The sequence below is a fragment of the Miniopterus natalensis genome, chromosome 5 (assembly GCF_054644295.1).
Source record: "Miniopterus natalensis isolate mMinNat1 chromosome 5, mMinNat1.hap1, whole genome shotgun sequence".
Lineage (NCBI taxonomy): Eukaryota > Metazoa > Chordata > Mammalia > Chiroptera > Miniopteridae > Miniopterus > Miniopterus natalensis.
Window position 1 is genome coordinate 38,454,746 of NC_142085.1, and position 18,617 is coordinate 38,473,362.

Genomic DNA, 18,617 nt, shown 5'->3' on the forward strand with positions numbered 1-18,617 from the left:
GGTATAGAGTAGCAGATTATCAAAGAAATCAGGAATACTCCATTCCCTTGCTATTCCAAGTGTGGTCCATGCACCAGCAGAAAAGCAACTCCTGGACGCTTGCTAGCAGAATCTCAGGTCTCACTCCAGAAATCTGTATTTTAATATGATTCCCAAGTGATTTACAGATTAAAGTCTATGAAGAAGTGTTCTAGTCTGCTCAGAAACATGGGCCTACTTTATATAATATATAACCGAGTCATAAAAGCTTGGTTCATTTTTCCTAGAATCTAACTGAGTAAACCAGCCACTTCTTTCTCTTCGAACATCTACGTCTATTTCACCTGCCATAAACACAAGCAAAACACAAGTCTGACAGACAACTAGAGACACTGGGTAGCTTCGGGAGTATATTCAAGACATCAGAAAGTATATATGACACGTTATTCTTGAAAACTATTCATCTTCTTTTAGTAAGTTAGAACCAAGAGAGGAAAATCAACTCCTTTTTTTTTTTTACACTTGGCTACTAATCACTATATTGTTAAAAATACATTTGCCTTTACTGGCTACACAAAAATAACGGTTACTCACTGTCACGTTGTGCACTAAAAGCACCTCAAAGGCAAACCTCAGTCTTTTTCTCAGGGAGGCGGTCATGTCCTCCGCTGACTGTACATGTCATGCGGGCCCTTACTCTTCCATGCATCTCTACAACAATACCTAGTATGTCAGCCCTTTGTTAAAAGAAATTTTTAAAACAAAATGTAAATAACTGCTGTCAAGAAGAGTTTGAGAAAGATCTTATTTCTATGACAGAAATAAACTCAATAAGGCCTCTTCTAGGCTCTGATGTAAAATATGATGTTTAATGTATTCTCCAAGCCAAGTAAGAGCTTGGCCATCAGTGAGGTGCAAACGGCAGAAGTAGAGGAGAAAGAGTCTTCACATAACTCAATACAATGGGACAGGAAGCGACCTGAGATATACTCTAGGAAAAAACACAGATTCTGAAAGTGGTGGGTAAGTGAGAGTCTGATCACTTTCCCACTGAGTCAGGGCGCTGAGCAGGGACATTTCTTCCTTCACTCCCCAGGTACACAGGAAAAACGATGACGGCTGAGCTTGGAAGGGCACCCAGGTGGGTGTCAGGAAAGGGCAGCTTTGGCAGAAGGTAGAGGTGGCCCAGGCAGAAACTGGGTTACAAGATGAGGGAGAGGTGAGAGCTGCCGGCAGACAGGAAGGAAGGGGGCCTTCGCCAGCAAGGCGCGGGTAACCGTCGGAGAGCCTGCGGGGACAGGCTGCTGAGAGCGGGCCAGCGCAGGGCTGGAGCAAGAGCGCGAGTGTTTATGTAACTCGGCTGTATAGCAGTCGCTGAAGAGCCTAAAACAATGAACGGAGGAGCTAAAATGCAGAGAAAAAAAGAATTTTAGTTCCAACTTTGCCTACACAGAGATTGTAATAAAGGTAGAAAGTGAGAGAAAGGTAGAAAGTGATAGCATTTCCCACAGGGAGCAGATGAGTAAGGATGCATTCAGAGGCTGCAAAGGAGAAAAGACAGAAACACAGATGAGGTGAGTGAATTAATATATGATTCAAGCTGAAGACACATTACCCTGGAGTTTAATTTGGGAAAGGAGGTGCTAGATGGATAATCCAGGGCAAATCTGTTGACTCACTTGGAAAATGGGGATAACAGTGCCTTGGTCAAAGGAAAATGAGAATTAAATGTGATAATATATATAAAGCATTAGACACAGTGCCTGCATTCAGTAACGTTCACTGTTATCGCTGGGCAATGAAACAGTATTGGCTGGGTGAAGAGGGAGGCTGTCCTTGCTGCATGGAAAGGTCACTCACATCAGAAGGTTCAATCCCAGCTCCATTACGTTCCAGCTGTGTAGTTTTAAGTCTATTTCTTCATCACAGAGTAGTTAAATACGACCTACCTGTTAGGGATTCTATGAACATTACATAGGGTAAGGCGTACAAACTGCGTACCACAGCCTTCTATAGTCCATGTGGTCCTACACTACCAGAAGCTCGATAAATAGCAGTGAGTTTCATCATGGGCAGATGATATCTAGTTCATGGTTTTTAAAAAACGACAAGAGGAGAAGGGGAAGGAACAATAAAGATTAAACTCTGGGTGGTGAGCACAGAATGCAATCTACAGATGATGTATTGTAGAATTACACACTTGAAACTTGTATGTTATTAACCAATGCTGTCCCGATATATTTAACTTAAAAAAAAAGACATATTCATAAAAGCCAGTTCATAATGCCCAGGTAGGGGGAGATGTGGTACAAGAAGAGGTGGGGGGGGGGGGATATAAATATGTATTTGATGAACAAAAATAATGCCTCATATCCTGGGAGCCAATCAACTGATTTACCACTGAACACTGAATAAAGATAATTTCTAGAGGTGCTATCACTGAATTACATAATATAGTAAATTTGGTTTTTTTAAAATATATCTACTGATTTCAGAGAAAGGAAGGGAGAGGGAGAGATAGAAACATCCCTCTTAGTGCTTCCAAGGATCTTAAGGCTTTAAGAAAATGGAAATGGTGTTTCTCTCTAGCAAAGAAAGACTGAAGATACAATTGGAGTGTGTATGTGTGTTTCAGTGGTAACTTTGGTCAAAATCTTCTCTTGCTAACACTTCTATAAGCTGAATACCCACTGGATAAAACACTGTGCATCCTGAATTTATTATTCTTCTAATTAACAATAGTTTCTAGCTCTTGTATAGTGAAATTTGGCAAATACTTTCCTAATTCTCTTTCTTGAAGATCCTAGTTATTCCTTCATAGGGAGGTCAACTTCATCTTCTCAAGCTAAATGCCACTTTTTATATCTTATATGTAAATTATATTATATATCCGTATATGAAGTATACACACATAAATTTATATAAATAAATATCACCTTTTAATTTAATCTCATCCAACAGCCTTTACAGTCCCTTTGAGCACTTCAGATGTCTTTCTTTAGCTTATCTCTGGCAGAATACTGACTTTGTTCAGATTTAGTATTATAAATAGTGATACTATGTAGATGAGATAGTAATTAAGATAAAGTAAAATAGTCCTGGCTGGGTGGCTCGGCTGGAGCATCTTCCCATACACCAAATGTTTGTGGGTTCAATTCCCAGTCAGAGCACATACCTAGATTGTGGGTTCAATCCCCGGTTGGGGCGCATACGGGAGGCAACCAATCAATGTTTCTCTCTCTCTCAAATCAATAAAAAACATATCCTAGGGCAAGAATTTTTTAAAAAGATAAAGTAAAATAAGAGAAGATACATAGATCAGAGAGCTGATTATTGCTTTCCTGCTTAGCTAGTGTGATGGGTAGACAAAATGACCTGTTTAGGACCATTTCCAATATAGTGTTCATCTGCAAGTTACTTAGCTTCTATGACTCTCAGGGACTTCCACACACATGGAAATAACACTGCCTGCCAGGCCTATCTCCCAGAGTTGTTGTGAAGTTCTTGGTAAAACTGGAAAGCAAAATACAAAGGCAAGGTTGTCTTCCTTGTTATCTGCTACTTTCTAGCCCCTTGGGACTTTTTTTAAGGCAACAGCTACACATGCTCTCTATAAACTGAAAAACATAAAAGGATCAGCTGATTTACCACTGAACATTGAATAAAGATAACTTCTAGAGCTGGTATCATTTAATTACATAATATGTTAAATTTGTTTTTTGGGGGGCTTTTTAAAAATATGACTTTGTTGATTTCAGAGAGAGGAAGGGAGAGGGAAAGAGAGAGATAGAAACATCAATGATGAGACAGTCATCAATCAGCTGCCTCCTGCACACCCCGACTGGGGATCAAGCCCGCAACCCAGGCTTGTGCCCTGACTGGGAATCAAACCGCGATCTCCTGGATCCTAGGTTAATGCTCAACCACTGAGCCACGACCGGCCAGGCAAATTTGTGTTTTTTTAAATTTATCTTTATTGTTGAAAGTATTACTGATGTCCCATTTTTTCCCCCACTGACCCCTTCTACTCCACCCCCCCACCCCAGGCCTTCACCACACTATTGTCTGTGTCTTGGGTTGTAACTCATGGGTGGGAAGAGAGTAAACAAAGAGCTTAAATTCATTTTTGAATTGTGATAAATAAATAAAAAACACACACAAAATTTACCACCTTAGCCATTTTTAAGGGTGTAGTTCAACAGTGAGAAGTATAGTTACACTGTTGTGCAACCAATTCCCAGAACTTTTTCTTCTTGCAAAACTGAAACTCTATACCCATTAAACAACTCCCCATCTCCTCCTCCCCACCAGGCCCTGGCAACCCCCAGTCTACTTTCTGCTTCTGTGAATTTGACTACTATTGGGACCTCATATAAGTGGAATTATCAGCATTTGTCTTTTTGTGCCTGGCTTATTTCACTTAGCATAATGTCCTCAAGGTTCATTTATGTTGTAGCATGTGTCAGAATTTCCTTCCTTTTAAGGCTGAATAATATTCCATTGTATGTTTATGCCATATTTTGTTTAGCTATCCATCCATCACTGGACATTTAGGTTACTTTCATCTCCTGGCTACCGTGAATAATGCTGCTATGAACATGAGCATGTAAAAATATATGGAATTCTTTAACACATATCTTGTGCCTAAGTTTTCATTTGAGAAACAAATAAAAATGAAAACAGAGAAGCTTACTCTTCTGACTACTCCAGTTTAAAATCACAAATGATATGTGGTCACATCTTACAGTGAGTAACTGATTCCTTCAGTGGATTAATGCATTTACATTTCAAATTCCAAGACTTATATTCTATTTAAAATATAATACAAATAAAATATCATATTGAGGTATTTGTTTAAGAATGACAATATTCCATGAAGAAAAATACATGACAAAAGTAAGATTTTTTAAATTAACTTTTTAGTTAAGGAACATACTCACACCAAAGCCATTTAGTTTCTTTTGTTTTCCCCGTATTCTAAGACCTACATATTTTTAGCAATTTTATAAAAATGTTAAGCCACACTTTCAAATTTAAATTAGAAATGCTCAGAGATAAAGTGGCCGTAATTGGAACTCTTTTGCAATGATGTATGATGAAATTTTGCATTTTTATAGAAAAAAATGTAAAGATTATGTTTCAACTATAGAAGCCATTGCTTCAGGGGATATTATAAAGATTCAATAAAGTGGCCTTACAAAATCATGTCGTTTCAAGCCTCTCACGGTACAGGCAGAAATATGAGACCCAAAGAATCATGAATAACTTGCTCAAGACCATATATTGCTATTACTTTTGACAAAATAGTTAACTCTTGGTTATTCAAGGGATATTCAGATAATTAAATGGATACAGTGCTGCAGCAGCACTAGGTGCTATAACAGTGTTATGTCAAAGCAGATGCTTAACTAACTGTAGCCCTTTGTTTTTCTAGTCCTTTACTTATTTCTTATGGAGCATATAAGAGAAAGTAAAAAAGACTAAATATGAATCTGTTACTTTTACTATTTGGGCAGCACTGGTAACTGTTTTGTTGGAAAAGACTGTAATTGTTGCATAGAATGAGGTTTTTGAATTATTGATCAATGTGTGTTCATCTGAAATTGCTTTATGTATTTAAAGAATTTTAAAAAGTTGCATCTATATCGAGAATTTTATAACTGAGTGAGACCTTAGAGATTACCTAATTCAACTCTATTTAGAGATGAAAAAAAGTCGAGGCTGGAAAAGCAAATGGACTTGCCCAAGCTCCCAAAGCTAATTAGCAGACGATTCAGGACTAAGGCCTAGATCATCTAAATCCCAGTCTAGTGTTCTTTCCATTCTCTATTCCATGCTGTCCTCCTCACTTCCACACACTTCACAATGCTACATAGGCAATGAAGAGGGAATAAGAGCTATGTCTGATTTTATATCTCTTGAAAGTAGCTGTTTTGTGCTAATAAATGATGTAATGGTTTTATTTCTTCATTAAATTTAGTCAACATCAATTGAATTTATGACTAACTTATGATCAAAATAATTTTAAAATGTTTTCTGTAATTTAGTGTGATCCAAAGCCTTATTAGTGTTTAGCAACCAGAATATCTCACTACTTGAAATTGTGTTAGATTAAGGGGGTCATCTTTTCAATACATATGAAATCAACATGTGTGACTCCCTAGTGTTGGGGAGAATAATACAAAGTGAAAAGGTAAATAATAATGGTTTAAACAATTCAAGACAATAAAATCACAGAGAGAATGGGGCGAGGAAGTACACGGGTACTTGCTAAAGGAAATGGGATCACATGAAGCAATGAAGGTTCCAGGGTACCATGGCCAACAAAGGCTTTATAAAGAAGGGAAACTGTGCTGGGTTCTGGTAAAAAAAAACAAACCACCTATAGAGATAGACTGGGGAAGTGTAGTTGGACACGCATGGATTTTACTCAAGGGTGAGCCATCCAAGTTGGCTAGAGCTGCAGGTCTGTGGGCAGGGAAATACTGACTGACCAGGTTAGAAAGAAAATTTGGGGACTAATTTTGAAAGGCATATATTTCCTCCCTTCTCTTTTCTAAAAGTCCAAACCTATGTGATTTTAAAAAAAATTCTAATATTCTCATTCCAAGGGAAAATAAAACAATAGCACTTTGACTTATTGAGGAGAAATGTCCTGATAACGAAAAGAAGAAAAAAAAGAATCATCCAAAATGAGATAAGACAAGTTCTATTACATAACTCTTTTCTATGTGCTAATATATGTTTAATTCAAAATAAATGACTCAAAATAATAAATGACTGAAACCCAAAATAATATTTATGTTAATAATAAATCATTCACCAATGTCAATCTCATACAACTTGAGAAAAAAAAAAAAGCAAATTGAGGTTTTAGAGATGACCAACTTCTTTGTGGCTCTTAAGATCACAAAAGCATTGTCTGATACAATAATCTGTGCAATTATTAAAACCTTTCTCCTTAAGTCAAAGAAACCAACTGTACAAAACTATATCCTGATGCCAGTTTTAGAATCTGCACTGTTTTACCCTCATGGAATTCCATCTGTGATAGGATTTCTGCTATATGCTGCTGGGGCAATGAACAAGAGCATCAGCCATTAAGGTCCAGGAGTCTGCCACCAAAAACCAGACTTACGTGAATGAAAAAACACCAAAACCAACCAAACTAGCAAACAAACAAACAAAACACCAGGAAACCCTTAAGTGGCATGGACCTCTTAAAAGCTTCGGGGAGGTTATCAGAGAAGGATAACTCTAGAACCTCATGGAAAACACTGACCAAGGGAGATCCCATGTTAGGAACTGGAAATGCTACACTTATTTGTCTTTAATGAACTGCCTAGAACTTGGAATGCCTTTTCTGGAGAAACATTAAAAATGGTGACTGGGTTCCCAGACTAATCCAAACAAACAAAAAACCTATTTTAGACAATAATGTGAATAAAAATGTATATATTAACTGTCATAAATAATAATTATAATGTAAATATACTATACAATGTTTAAGATGCACGCTTCCTGGGGCCTACCAATCTCTGGGACAGACCTGCGTCAGGCCAGCTTATTCGAGCTGAGTTAAAGGTCCCCTCCCACAAGCCCCCAGTTTCTACAAACCAGGTGACTCACTGGCCCTTGAGCACACTACCAGTTTCCACATTAATTCTACATGATGAAATGTATTCTCAAACAGAGCTTTACCATTCTTGTCGCAAGTCAAGACTGCAGTACAGGTAGAAGTAGAGATGAGAAGAGTGGAGAAGGGCTTTTCTGACCTTCCCTAGGCCCCAGCCAGGCCTGAGTGACAGATCACACTGCCCTCAGACCACAGTCTTGACCCTCTAGACTCTGCAAGCTGCATGAGAGCAATGATCAAGTGTTCTCAGTCCCTCCTCAGAGCCCAGTCCTGTGCCTGCACATGGCAAGTCATGTGGAAAGAATAAATGACTATTTAAGCCTAGTTTCCAAACTTCACCATCATTCTTCCTGTACCATTCATCTCCCTCTCCCTTCCATCCCCTCCAAAGTGAATTTAAAGACCCAGCAAGGCTGGACTTTTATGCTTTAACTCCAACTCCCAAGTAGACACAAATTTTTCACAAAATGTTGGGTACTATATCTGCGAACAGAGAGCAATGCCAAACACACACGCACACACACACACGTACATATTTACTCCACGAACAGTGGCTGTTTAAAAACATGGGATCAAAAAGAAATATGGTGGCTCAGGAGACATTTGGCGTTATTGTGGGAACTTGGCTATTAACTCTCCAGATGTTTTTATGCTAAATGTCAGTTACACAAAAGGTTACTACTAATAAGCATTTATTAAAATAATAAATGAACCAATGAATGATGTAGATAATTTGGGTATTTATAGATTGGGGAATATTTAGATTCATCAGCTTACATCTCTTGATTAAATATTCACTCTGAATCTAGGATACCAGCCCTAATAATTTTAATATATTCAAAAACTAAAAGAATAGAAGAAAAATAAACACAATGACATCAGAGTACCTGCATACTCTTGTACCACCAACTGGTACAAAGTCCCACATCAATCTATACTTTCCTATACTGTATAATATAAACCAAGATTAGTTTACTTGTTAAAAATATCTAAAAATATTAAATAGGGAAGTGAGAAAAGTTCTTGTTGTTTTTCTAAAAGTACAGCTCTTTCAAAGTTTCAATTCAACGTTCAAAGTGCTTAGTAATATAGTGAAGGTAACATTTTCTGTATTAATACACTATGGGCTATATGCTGTATTTGCTAGATATGTACTGTTAAAAAGCCCAGTTTTTATACATTGCTTTGGAGATGTTTTATTAAATAGCACTATTTGACAAAATAGCTCAAAATAGCACTTTTGCAGAAACTGTCTGCCCTAGGACAAAAATATCTCGGATCATCAAGTATGTTCTACAAATCTGTAACTATTCCTGTTATAAACAGTCCAAAGTAGATATAGGTTACTTACACTAAGGTAGAAAGTTCAGTTCAGAGAAATATTCAATGTAGTAATAAAACAGAAAGACAGAAGCATATAACTACAGTTCTGGGGATGAAAGCAGGCAAGGGCACAGTGTCGCTCATTTCTTGCTCTCCCTGAATGATTTGTATCCTTTCACGACAGTCACCACTATTTCTCAAGACCATCTTTCTCTCCACCCATTTTTTATTTTCCTTTCCCAACATCTGACTCATCAACCTTCTCTTCAACCTTGTCTATTAGGTTAGTCTTCTACTCTGCAACTCCTTCACCCAGATTTTCATAAAATTATAGTGAGGAGAGATCTTCTGGGAATTGGATCGGTGTTAATGAGTCCAAAGAAAAGGTACCTAGAGAGCATGGAAAGGAGGGGATGAGGCAGTGAAAGGAAATGGGACACCATAGGCTTCAGGTCTATTCTGCCTGAATCTGAAGAATTCTCCTCCTTACACAGCAGCAAGGCAGAACAGGCTATATCCCACTAAGCCTCTAGGTTAGTTAAGAAATACCATCTACCTACACTAGGTAGCTGATTACAGAAAGCAAGGAAGCAGTCTCAGGTTTCGTAAGTGGATAGCCAGGCCACCTTTCCTCCAACCTGCTAGTGAGAGGTCACTTGTGTCCCAGTGGCTGCTCTCACTTCTCAGTCTTAGCCCACAATATTATATCAGTTTATGTCTTCACACACGAGTAGCAAGCTTTCACATAAGGCAACTGCATAAAATTTCCTACTTCATTTGTGATTTTTTTTACATAAACATCATTAGAAAGGAATGAACTATTACACAAAGTTATATTCTGTCTTTGCTCTCAATTCTCTCTGAGACTCCAGAGGTGGGAAGGGACTGACAGACAGGAATGAGAACTCCTGGGTGTGGCTCTGGCTATATAGAGATGGGAGGACCTTCACGATGTCTGAACTCTAAAGTATGCAAAGTGCAATTACCTGCCAAAGAGCTTGCCTGATGTTCGACTCTGCACAATTGTGTAATGGGAAACCGTGATGCAATGTTTAAATAACCAAAATCACTTCAGAGATGAAGGGAAGGGTACATCTTTCCCAGCTTGTGTAGGTAGAGCGTAACTTCAGTGTAACAATACACAGAAGACTTAAAAAAGAAAAACTCCATTAAAATCCGTCTTTTAGCCATTTTCAATTGCCATGGCTAATGAAATAGCTTACTTCTCAGTGTCAAACTTGAGAGCTTCTGAAAACAAACACACTTTTCTAAAGAAGTCAAAGCCACACCAATGTCAAAGAATTGTTTCCCACCCAGAAACAATTCCAGCAACACATTTTCTCTACAGCATATATCCTATGCATTGCACTGTATTCATGCTGTAACCACTATCCTGTTTACTCTAACAACAAACAAAACCTACAGGAATAAATTTTCATTTCTAAGGAGGCAGAGTTATAATATGGAATGTTAACTCCCTCCCCTGCTGGGATGCATTGCATTACGGCAAAAGGACTAAAAAACTGAAATCATAAGATCACTTCTAAAATTTTGTTAACCTAATTTTTTATTTCAAAACTTTGAAATGCCTTAAAGCCAAAGGCAACTGAAACTAGTGGATAAAATAAATGGTGAAATATAAAAATGACATCACAACTGCTTCTGCTAGAAGAGCTGCACGTAGGAACCAACTGACCGTGGTGCCAAGTAAACTGAAACAACTAAAGGGAAAAGTTTGCTGATTTAAGAAAACTGTACATATGTAGGGTTGTAGGACAACCTCTAGGTGCTGCTGTAGAGACCCCCTTCCTAAGGACGTGTCTTTCCCGGTGTTCCAGCATCCCATCCCCCTGACTGCACTGCACTGCGCAAAGACAATACAGACGAGCATTTCGAACGCATTTGCTGTCGAAAAGCCTCCGAAACTAACACTCCTCAAGGCTCGAGGAGCCAAACAATGGCTTTTTACTATTCTTTCCGAATTATAGATGAATGAGCTAGACAAAATATTAGCCGGTTAGCAGGCTGTGCCCAAGCAACCAGGAGGCCGACGACGCAAAAAGACAGCTGCTATTTGGAGTGGTCCGCGCCACCAGCCCTCTCTCCACTCGGAATGCTGCTAAGTGTTAAAGCCGATCCTGTGCATCACTGAGAACCGCGGCGAGATCCGGAGATGCGGGCTCCCGGCGCAGGGCGGCTCCTGCGACGAGCTCCCGGCGGCTCGGGCTCCTGATGCGTCAGCTCCTGCATCCGAGAGGCTGAGAGGCGGCTCGGAGGGACCCGTGCGAGCGCCGCGGGGAGGGGGAGGCCTGAGCGTGCCCGTCAGAGTAACCGGGGCCCCACCGCGGTCCCCGAGCCCCGCCACCTCTCCGATCCACAGCGCCCCAGCAGCCGCAGGGCCGGGGGCGCCAGCGGCGTTACCTGTGATGGACCAGGTCCAGCGGTAGAACTCCACCGTGTCGTTGAGCGCCGTGGACACCGCGCTCAGCACGCTGCCCTGCTCCGAGCCCAGGAGCCCCATCGCGGCGGTCAGGGGAGCCGGCGGCGGCGGGAGGCGAAAGCGGAGGCCCCGCGGGAGGGTAGACGCGGGAGGCGGCGGCCGAGGGAGCGAGCGGCAGCCGGGGTCGCCTCCTAACGGCGGCGGCGCGGCGGCGTCTTCTCCTCCTGCTCGGGGCGCCGCGGCGGCGGGGGTGCGGCGGCGGCGACCAGCGCGGCGGAGGGGCCGGGACCGTCAGGGCTCAGCAGCAGCAGGAGGAGGAGCTCCCGCCGTGAGCGCCGAGCGCTGCGCCCTTCTGTCGCCTCCTGCCGCCGCCGCTCCAATCTCCTTGCTGGCGTCACGTGGGGGGGAGGGGGGCGGAGGGGCCGGCGCACCCCTCCTCCCGCCCGCGCCCCAACTCTTGCGAAGGGATGCTGCGGTCGGGGGGCGGCGGAGGCCGGCTCGGCGCACGCGTGCGGCCCCGCCCCGTCCCCCTCGGCCCTCCCCTTTCCGGGGTCGCGTCGGAACAAGACACCCGAGGCTCCCCCCCTCCCGCCCCTCCTCCCTCCAGGGCACCGAGCCCGGCGGGGGAGCGAGCCGCCTTCCCACGGGTGACCTTGCATCCGCCCAGGCTACATCTTGGGAAACGCGGCGGGGAAGGAAGAATGGGCGTTCTGCGCAGGAAGGGGGAGGAGGCTGGCTGGCGACCGGCTGGGTCCTCACCTGTCACACGCCGCAGCATCCCTTGCGCTCTGGCTCCTTCGGAACCCCGTCTGCACGCGCTTGCCTCCCAGACAAGGGGGATGCACAAGTTATCCCTCTGAATTCGTGAAGCTCCGGGCATGGGGTCTACTCAGTAACAAATTAACAAATCTGGTGGGAAATCCGTGTGTGCGGAGGGAGGGACGTCTTGAGTTAAATACGCGGACTGCGGGCTGAGGCCCGTGCCCCGAACCCCCTTGTGGTCCAAGGGTCACCTGTTCTTTGAATGAAGGCTTGCACGTGTTCTGTGGAGCCTTTTCACATGCACGGAATACTCAAAGAGATACAACTGTGCTACATTCGGCCATTAGGAATTCGGAGAAGAGCGAGGACCGACGGGGCCTGCCTTATAGTTAGAGAAGTCAGCTTGCACCTGCAGGAATCTAAAAGGGTCATTGCTCAGGAGACAAAGGGCAATCCCGGCAAAAGAGGAAAAAAGTATTTTTTTTTATTTTAAAAAGTTGTGTAGGTAAGAAGGTGGGAGGCAACGTGATAATCTACCCTTGAAAAGTAGCAAAAATACACTGCGCACAGTTAATAATTTGATAGTTTCTGACATCAAACAAGATCTCTGAGAAGAGTCCAATAATCTTTTCACCCACTTGTTATTTAAACCTGTCACCTACTTTTTGTTTACCTTTTCTCTAATTGTTGGTTTAGGGAGCTCCACTTAAAGGCCACTGAGTCAAGTGTGTGATTGCTTCTAGTTCTTTCGACACTATTAAAATAACGTGAATATTTCCTCTTATACTCGTTTGATTTTCCAATTGACCCAGTTATATATTATTGGACTTTATTTTATATTGGAAGCAACCTAGAGGACAAGAACTATTTCTGGTTCCTCATTGAGGACCTAACTCAGTGCTATAAATAATAATGAATATTTATGATGATGTCAAAATTATAACCCCTTTTTTTAATAACATAGTAAGGACTGTTACAAGTGGCAAGAGCTTTAGGGAGAGAAGAGATAATTAAAAGTAACTGATTTGTTGTGTCATTTAAGCAACCACAGTTTTCAGTAAATGCTCTAATCTTGAAATTAACCAAACAGAATATAGTTTATCTAATATATTTACCAGATTAAAGTATTTTGGATTGAAATTATAGTTTCTCAAGTCTCAACTCCAAGTTATGTGTATCAGATTCTAGTAGCTATATTTTAAAAATCCAAACAAGTCTTTGAAGCTGGAGAGTTGATAAAGATCAATGATCTATTCACGTACTTTGATGATCTAGCAAAGTTCAGATTAATTTGAATTTTATGTAGAAAATTGATTACTACATCTATTTTGTGAAATACTGGATTTTTTTATGAAGAAGAGATCCCCACCTTCCCCACATACAGAACTTCAGCATCTTGTTTAATAAATATGAAATTGTTAAAACAGGTTCAGATATTTCATTTCCCCAGCTTCTTTTATAGTGGAAGCCAACGTAAGTTCCACTATTCACTAGGGGGCGCCTGTCACATATAAGAAAAAGCTAGACAAGTAACGAGGAATGTAAGTCAGGAGTGGCATGCACATCTTCACACTCTATCTGGAAGAGTAGTATGCTTATTAGCATTTATGAGATATCCAAATATAATCTAAGAACTAGAGCCCTAGAGCTTACCTTCTCTGGAACCCTGTTACCTAGCCCGGAGACTAATAGTCTAGTACTCAATTCGCAAGTGATTTACAAATACCAAAGCCTACCTAGTCTGTTTGTGCGAAAGGAAGGACACCTACGTGTCCACTCACCTGGAGTGACAGCCATCTAACCAAGACACTGTGACAAAACAAAATCAAATACAAGCATCCATAGTATCTACGAAACTATTTTTTTGCATTCATTTGGTATTTATTTACAGTCTTCATTTCCCCAGTTGTGCAGCTTAAACTGCCATTGTCATTTAATCGATTCTAAGATGCACAATTTTTTCCACATATAAATATCCCTGAAATTGAAATACTATTGACCCAATCAACATCAACTGTGATGTAAATGTATGAAAATCTCCTTTAGACACTTTCTCTAAGATAAGCAAGTACCAGCGTTGTAGCATCAGCCAACAAAAGCTGAAGTTCTGAACAAGGGAGAGCAAACCACACTGACGACAGCAGTGTGAAGTTGTCAGGCAAACACTGCAGGTGTGCAGAGCTTATGCTAAAATCAGGAGCTTTACACCTCACGACGTGTATCCAAGGAACTGAAAATGGTAGTGCTGCTTCTATTTAAGCAATAAACCTTGAATTGGTGGTTTAGTCAGTATCAAATAAGGAATTTAACCTTTAAATAAGTCAGTGTTGTATCAATTGTATTTCAAAGTTCACCAAATCTATATATTCTCATTTTATCCATATCATGGTTAAATATTAACAACTCGTGCTGGGCCATAGCTGCTCTTCATTGGCCCACTTTTGTTTGCCTTCACTGTCACTGTTGCTGTCACCAACACTGTCACAGGCCAATGCAGTTAGGTGTCCCAGGGCTTCCTTTTGTTCCTGGCTGATTGTAAAGTCAACCGTTACTCTCTGGGTGAGGCCCTCACAAGTAGGTAAGCCAAAGGCACTCACCAGCTTCACTAACTATCTCAATGGCCTGGGCAGGGCTGTTGGATCCTTTTGCTCTGTTCATAAAGTCATTCAGCACCTCATTTCTTCTTATGCTTCCTGAAAAGCACCATTTCCCAGGCTTCCTGGATTCTCCCATTTCTTAAGAAGAGGGGAACTATACAGTTCAGGGTGTTGGCCAACCAGGAGCAAGCAGTCTGTCTGGCATCCTGACTTTCATAAATAAACTTGGTATCTTCAGCACAGTCAGCAAATGCCACCTGAAGCTCTGGTGGATGCTGATTCCTTGCCATGAGCATCAGAATCTCTTCTATCAGGTCACTGCAAAAAACGTGACCATATTCTTTACTATCTTTCCAGATTTAAGGAGTCAATTCTAGCCTGTTGGTCACATCCAATGCTTGGAGAAGATCTATACTCTTTGGGAATGGGGAAGGAAAACTTGAAGGTATCAGGTCCTTATGCCATTTCAAGGGGACATCAATTTGTCCCATTAGACAAAGCAAATTGAAGAATTCGTAATAATAGAAATTATGCCAATGGGTGGGTCCAACGAATTTCCAGTTGTCTCCAGTGTTTAAAAAGCCATGTACTTGGTAAGCAAGTTCTAGATCTTTGAGAGAAGAGCAAACTCTCACGACTGATTGAAAAAACTTATCATCATCTGGGTCCTGCGGGGAAAATTTATCTCCCATTAATTCATTCATGATATCATAGATCACGAGGGATGATCCCTTTGCAGGGCTTTCATGTCAATAAAACAGCTGAATAATGTAGTGGTGTGTTGTTGTAAGTGAGGGCTCTATTTCAATGGCTTTCGTTTCACATAAGGTCTGCAAAAGCTGCAGTTTCCCAAGTGCATAAAATCTTCTAAGGTACTTCAGAATGGTGTTAAAAGTCTGTAGATTTGGTTTTACCTTCTGCATGACCACTGGTTTCAGGAGCTCCAATGCAGCATTCTACTTTTTGTCAAATTTCTCCTTCATCGTGGCTGTCACTTCCAGCAGTGAACTGGAGGTGTACACATCGACATGGAGCCTTCGTGCAATAATTAGGCATGCAAGCTTAAGGCTTGCCCAGGAGCTCGGTGCTTCAGCCCTGGGATCCCAGTGCACCAGGAAGGTGGTCTTTCTTTGGCATTAAAGCAAATGTTCTCTCGGTGGAGAACCCGTGGAGTTGCTGGGAGAGCGTTCTTTGTGCTCTCCAAGTAACTCCAAACTGATGACCAGCATTCTCCTTAGATTTCTTGGTATTTTCCTCTGTGGCCTTTTCCAGCTCTTCTGATTTTTCACTTTGTTGAAAGGGATAATCGGCTGAGGGCTCCCGGTCACCGCAGTAACACAATAAATCCAAAAGATTATCAGATGTTTCCAGAGATGCAGTGGCTCCTGCTTGCAGGAGCTGATAAACCTGTCCACCGAAGTTTGGGCTTTTTTTAGGCTTGAGTCAGTCCTTCAGAGAGGCTTCGCTTCCATCGCCACTCAGGCATCAACACGGTATAGGCCCCTGGGGTTCAGCTACGTCCCTCTGAAAATACTTGGGTTGTAAACTAATAACAAACTGCTGCATTCTCTCCGGACGTTATTGCCAATAAAAATGGCATTTTGTCCGCAGTAGGTCATATAGATTTTAAGAGCAACTAGGAAGACAGTATGTTATAACGGAAAGCACTCCAGACCAGGAATCAGGAGGCCTCCATTCTGTTTTTCATCCCGCAGGAGGATGTCGGCCTGAGACAAGGATCACCTTGAAATGCGTAGGAGGCAGCTGTGGAATCCGCGTTAACCGCGGGCGCCGGAGCCTGAAGAACCGCCACTTATCCCCCCTTAAAGACCACAAAGGTGATATTTTTGGTCTGGTCTCCGAACTACATGAGAACAGGTTTTTCGTTTTGGAGTGACCACTGCCTCAATCCCTGTTGCATCAGCCCCTTCAGCCTTCAGGGGGACTGCTCCTCCAGAGTAAAGCCTGCAACCGAGGGCCGGTCCACGCGGACTTGCCCGGCCACCCCTGGGCCGCAGACCAAGCCCGCAGCCACCCTCAGCCCGCAGCCCCCCTCAGCCCGCAGCCACCCTCAGCCCGCAGCCCCCCTCAGCCCGCAGCCCCCCTCAGCCCGCAGCCCCCCTCAGCCCGCAGCCACCCTCAGCCCGCAGCCACCCTCAGCCCCCCTCAGCCTGCAGCCCCCCTCAGCCCCCCTCAGCCCCCAGTGCACCCTCAGCCCGCAGCCACCCTCAGCCCACAGCGCACCCTCAGCCAGCAGCCACCCTCAGCCCCTCTCAGCCCGCAGCCACCCTCAGCCCCCCTCAGCCCGCAGCCCCCCTCAGCCCCCCTCAGCCCCCCTCAGCCCCCAGTGCACCCTCAGCCCTCAGCCCCCCTCAGCCTCCAGCCACCCTCAGCCCGCAGCCACCCTCAGGCCCCCTCAGCCCGCAGCCACCCTCAGGCCCCCTCAGCCCGCAGCCCCCCTCAGCCCCCCTCAGCCCGCAGCCCCCCTCAGCCCCCCTCAGCCCCCAGTGCACCCTCAGTCCTCAGCCCCCCTCAGCCTGCAGCCCCCCTCAGCCTGCAGCCACCCTCAGCCCGCAGCCACCCGCAGCCCACAGCCACCCTTTGGCGTCTTCCTTTTGAGGACAGAGTTCTTTATTGTGGATTGACTGTAAGTAAGAGACAGTTACCTACAAAAACCAAGGGAGAGGATATGATTAAAATAGAAAATAATTTTATATAAAATAGCAAAAAAAAAATTAAAAATGCAAATGCCTTATAGCCCCATTGAGTTAACAGCATAAATCAAACTATGAATGTTTTCCCAGTGTTTCCATCTTTCCTTGTCAATCTTGTCAGCAACCTGTGCCTTCAAAGAAGAATGAACCTAGGGATCTGTTGGATTAGGAGTGAAAAGAAGTAGTTGATAAAAGTAAATAATAAGATGAAATTTTTAAAAAGCTGTAGAAAGACCCTAAATGTATGTACGAATGTATGTATAATGAGTGATGTAGGATAAATAAGGATAAGACTTATTTATGAAGGAAAGCAACATATTTTGAGCACATTTTACCAGACTGTAACGAGCAGGTTGCTTATTTCACTGACAGGATTTTCCACTGGCATTTTGTCCGCAGCAGGTCATATAGATTTTAAGAGCAACTAGCAAGACAGTATGTTATCATGGAAAGCACTCCGGACCAGGATTCAGGAGGCCTCCATTCTGCGCTTTATCTCTGGCCCTGAGGTGTGTGGGCATGGGCAAGTCATTAGTGTCTTTATGGCTCTCCTTATCTGATAAAAGAAGATAATGCATTCAATATCTCCATATGATTGTTGTGTGGGTCGAATGAGAGGAGAGATATGAAAGCATATGTAAAGAATGGTGTTTTTACTACTGAGATTGTGCATTACCAATACATTTATTCAAAGAGGATAGGTTTTTCATTGGAAATTTATTTAAAAGATATTATGAAATATCTCTCATCATTAATAATTCAATTAAGTAACCATGTGTAATGTTCTAAAATTTACTTTGTATGTACAAAAAGGAAATAACCATTGCTAACTATTTCTTTCCATGGAAAAATTTAAAGCACCCTAGGGAGCCTATTGTTTATTCCCATGTTGAAAAAAACCCTCCCCCAGATTTAGCCACCACAAATATAATTTAGATAACTTAGAATTTCTAATTGTTTTTATTGTTCTTGAAAAGAATAATGAGCTATATTCTCTAATCTTCAATTAGATATCACATTAACACTAGACTTTCTTTAGGATTTTTATCTGTCCCCTCATGACAAACACTTCTCCCTGTACCATGTTTTCCATTCAGTCATTTCATAGCAGGCAAGAGAACTATACAGTTCCTCTCACAAGTGGGCTTAAAAGGAGATGATAAGAG

General features: G+C 42.4%; 1 protein-coding gene and 1 pseudogene across 1 annotated transcript in view; both read right to left on the reverse strand.

The window, feature by feature from the left end:
- ELOVL4 (ELOVL fatty acid elongase 4) overlaps positions 1-11,479 on the reverse strand; it is a 30,981-nt gene extending 19,502 nt beyond the window's left edge. The window contains exon 1 of the mRNA XM_016207359.2: positions 11,360-11,479. Coding sequence (XP_016062845.1) covers positions 11,360-11,459 — 100 coding nt within the window. The 5' untranslated portion in view covers positions 11,460-11,479. The remainder of the gene's footprint in view (positions 1-11,359) is intronic.
- Positions 11,480-14,536: 3,057 nt separating this feature from the next.
- On the reverse strand, positions 14,537-17,839 carry LOC107532793 (small ribosomal subunit protein mS39-like; annotated as a pseudogene).
- Between the last annotated feature and the right edge of the window lie 778 nt (positions 17,840-18,617).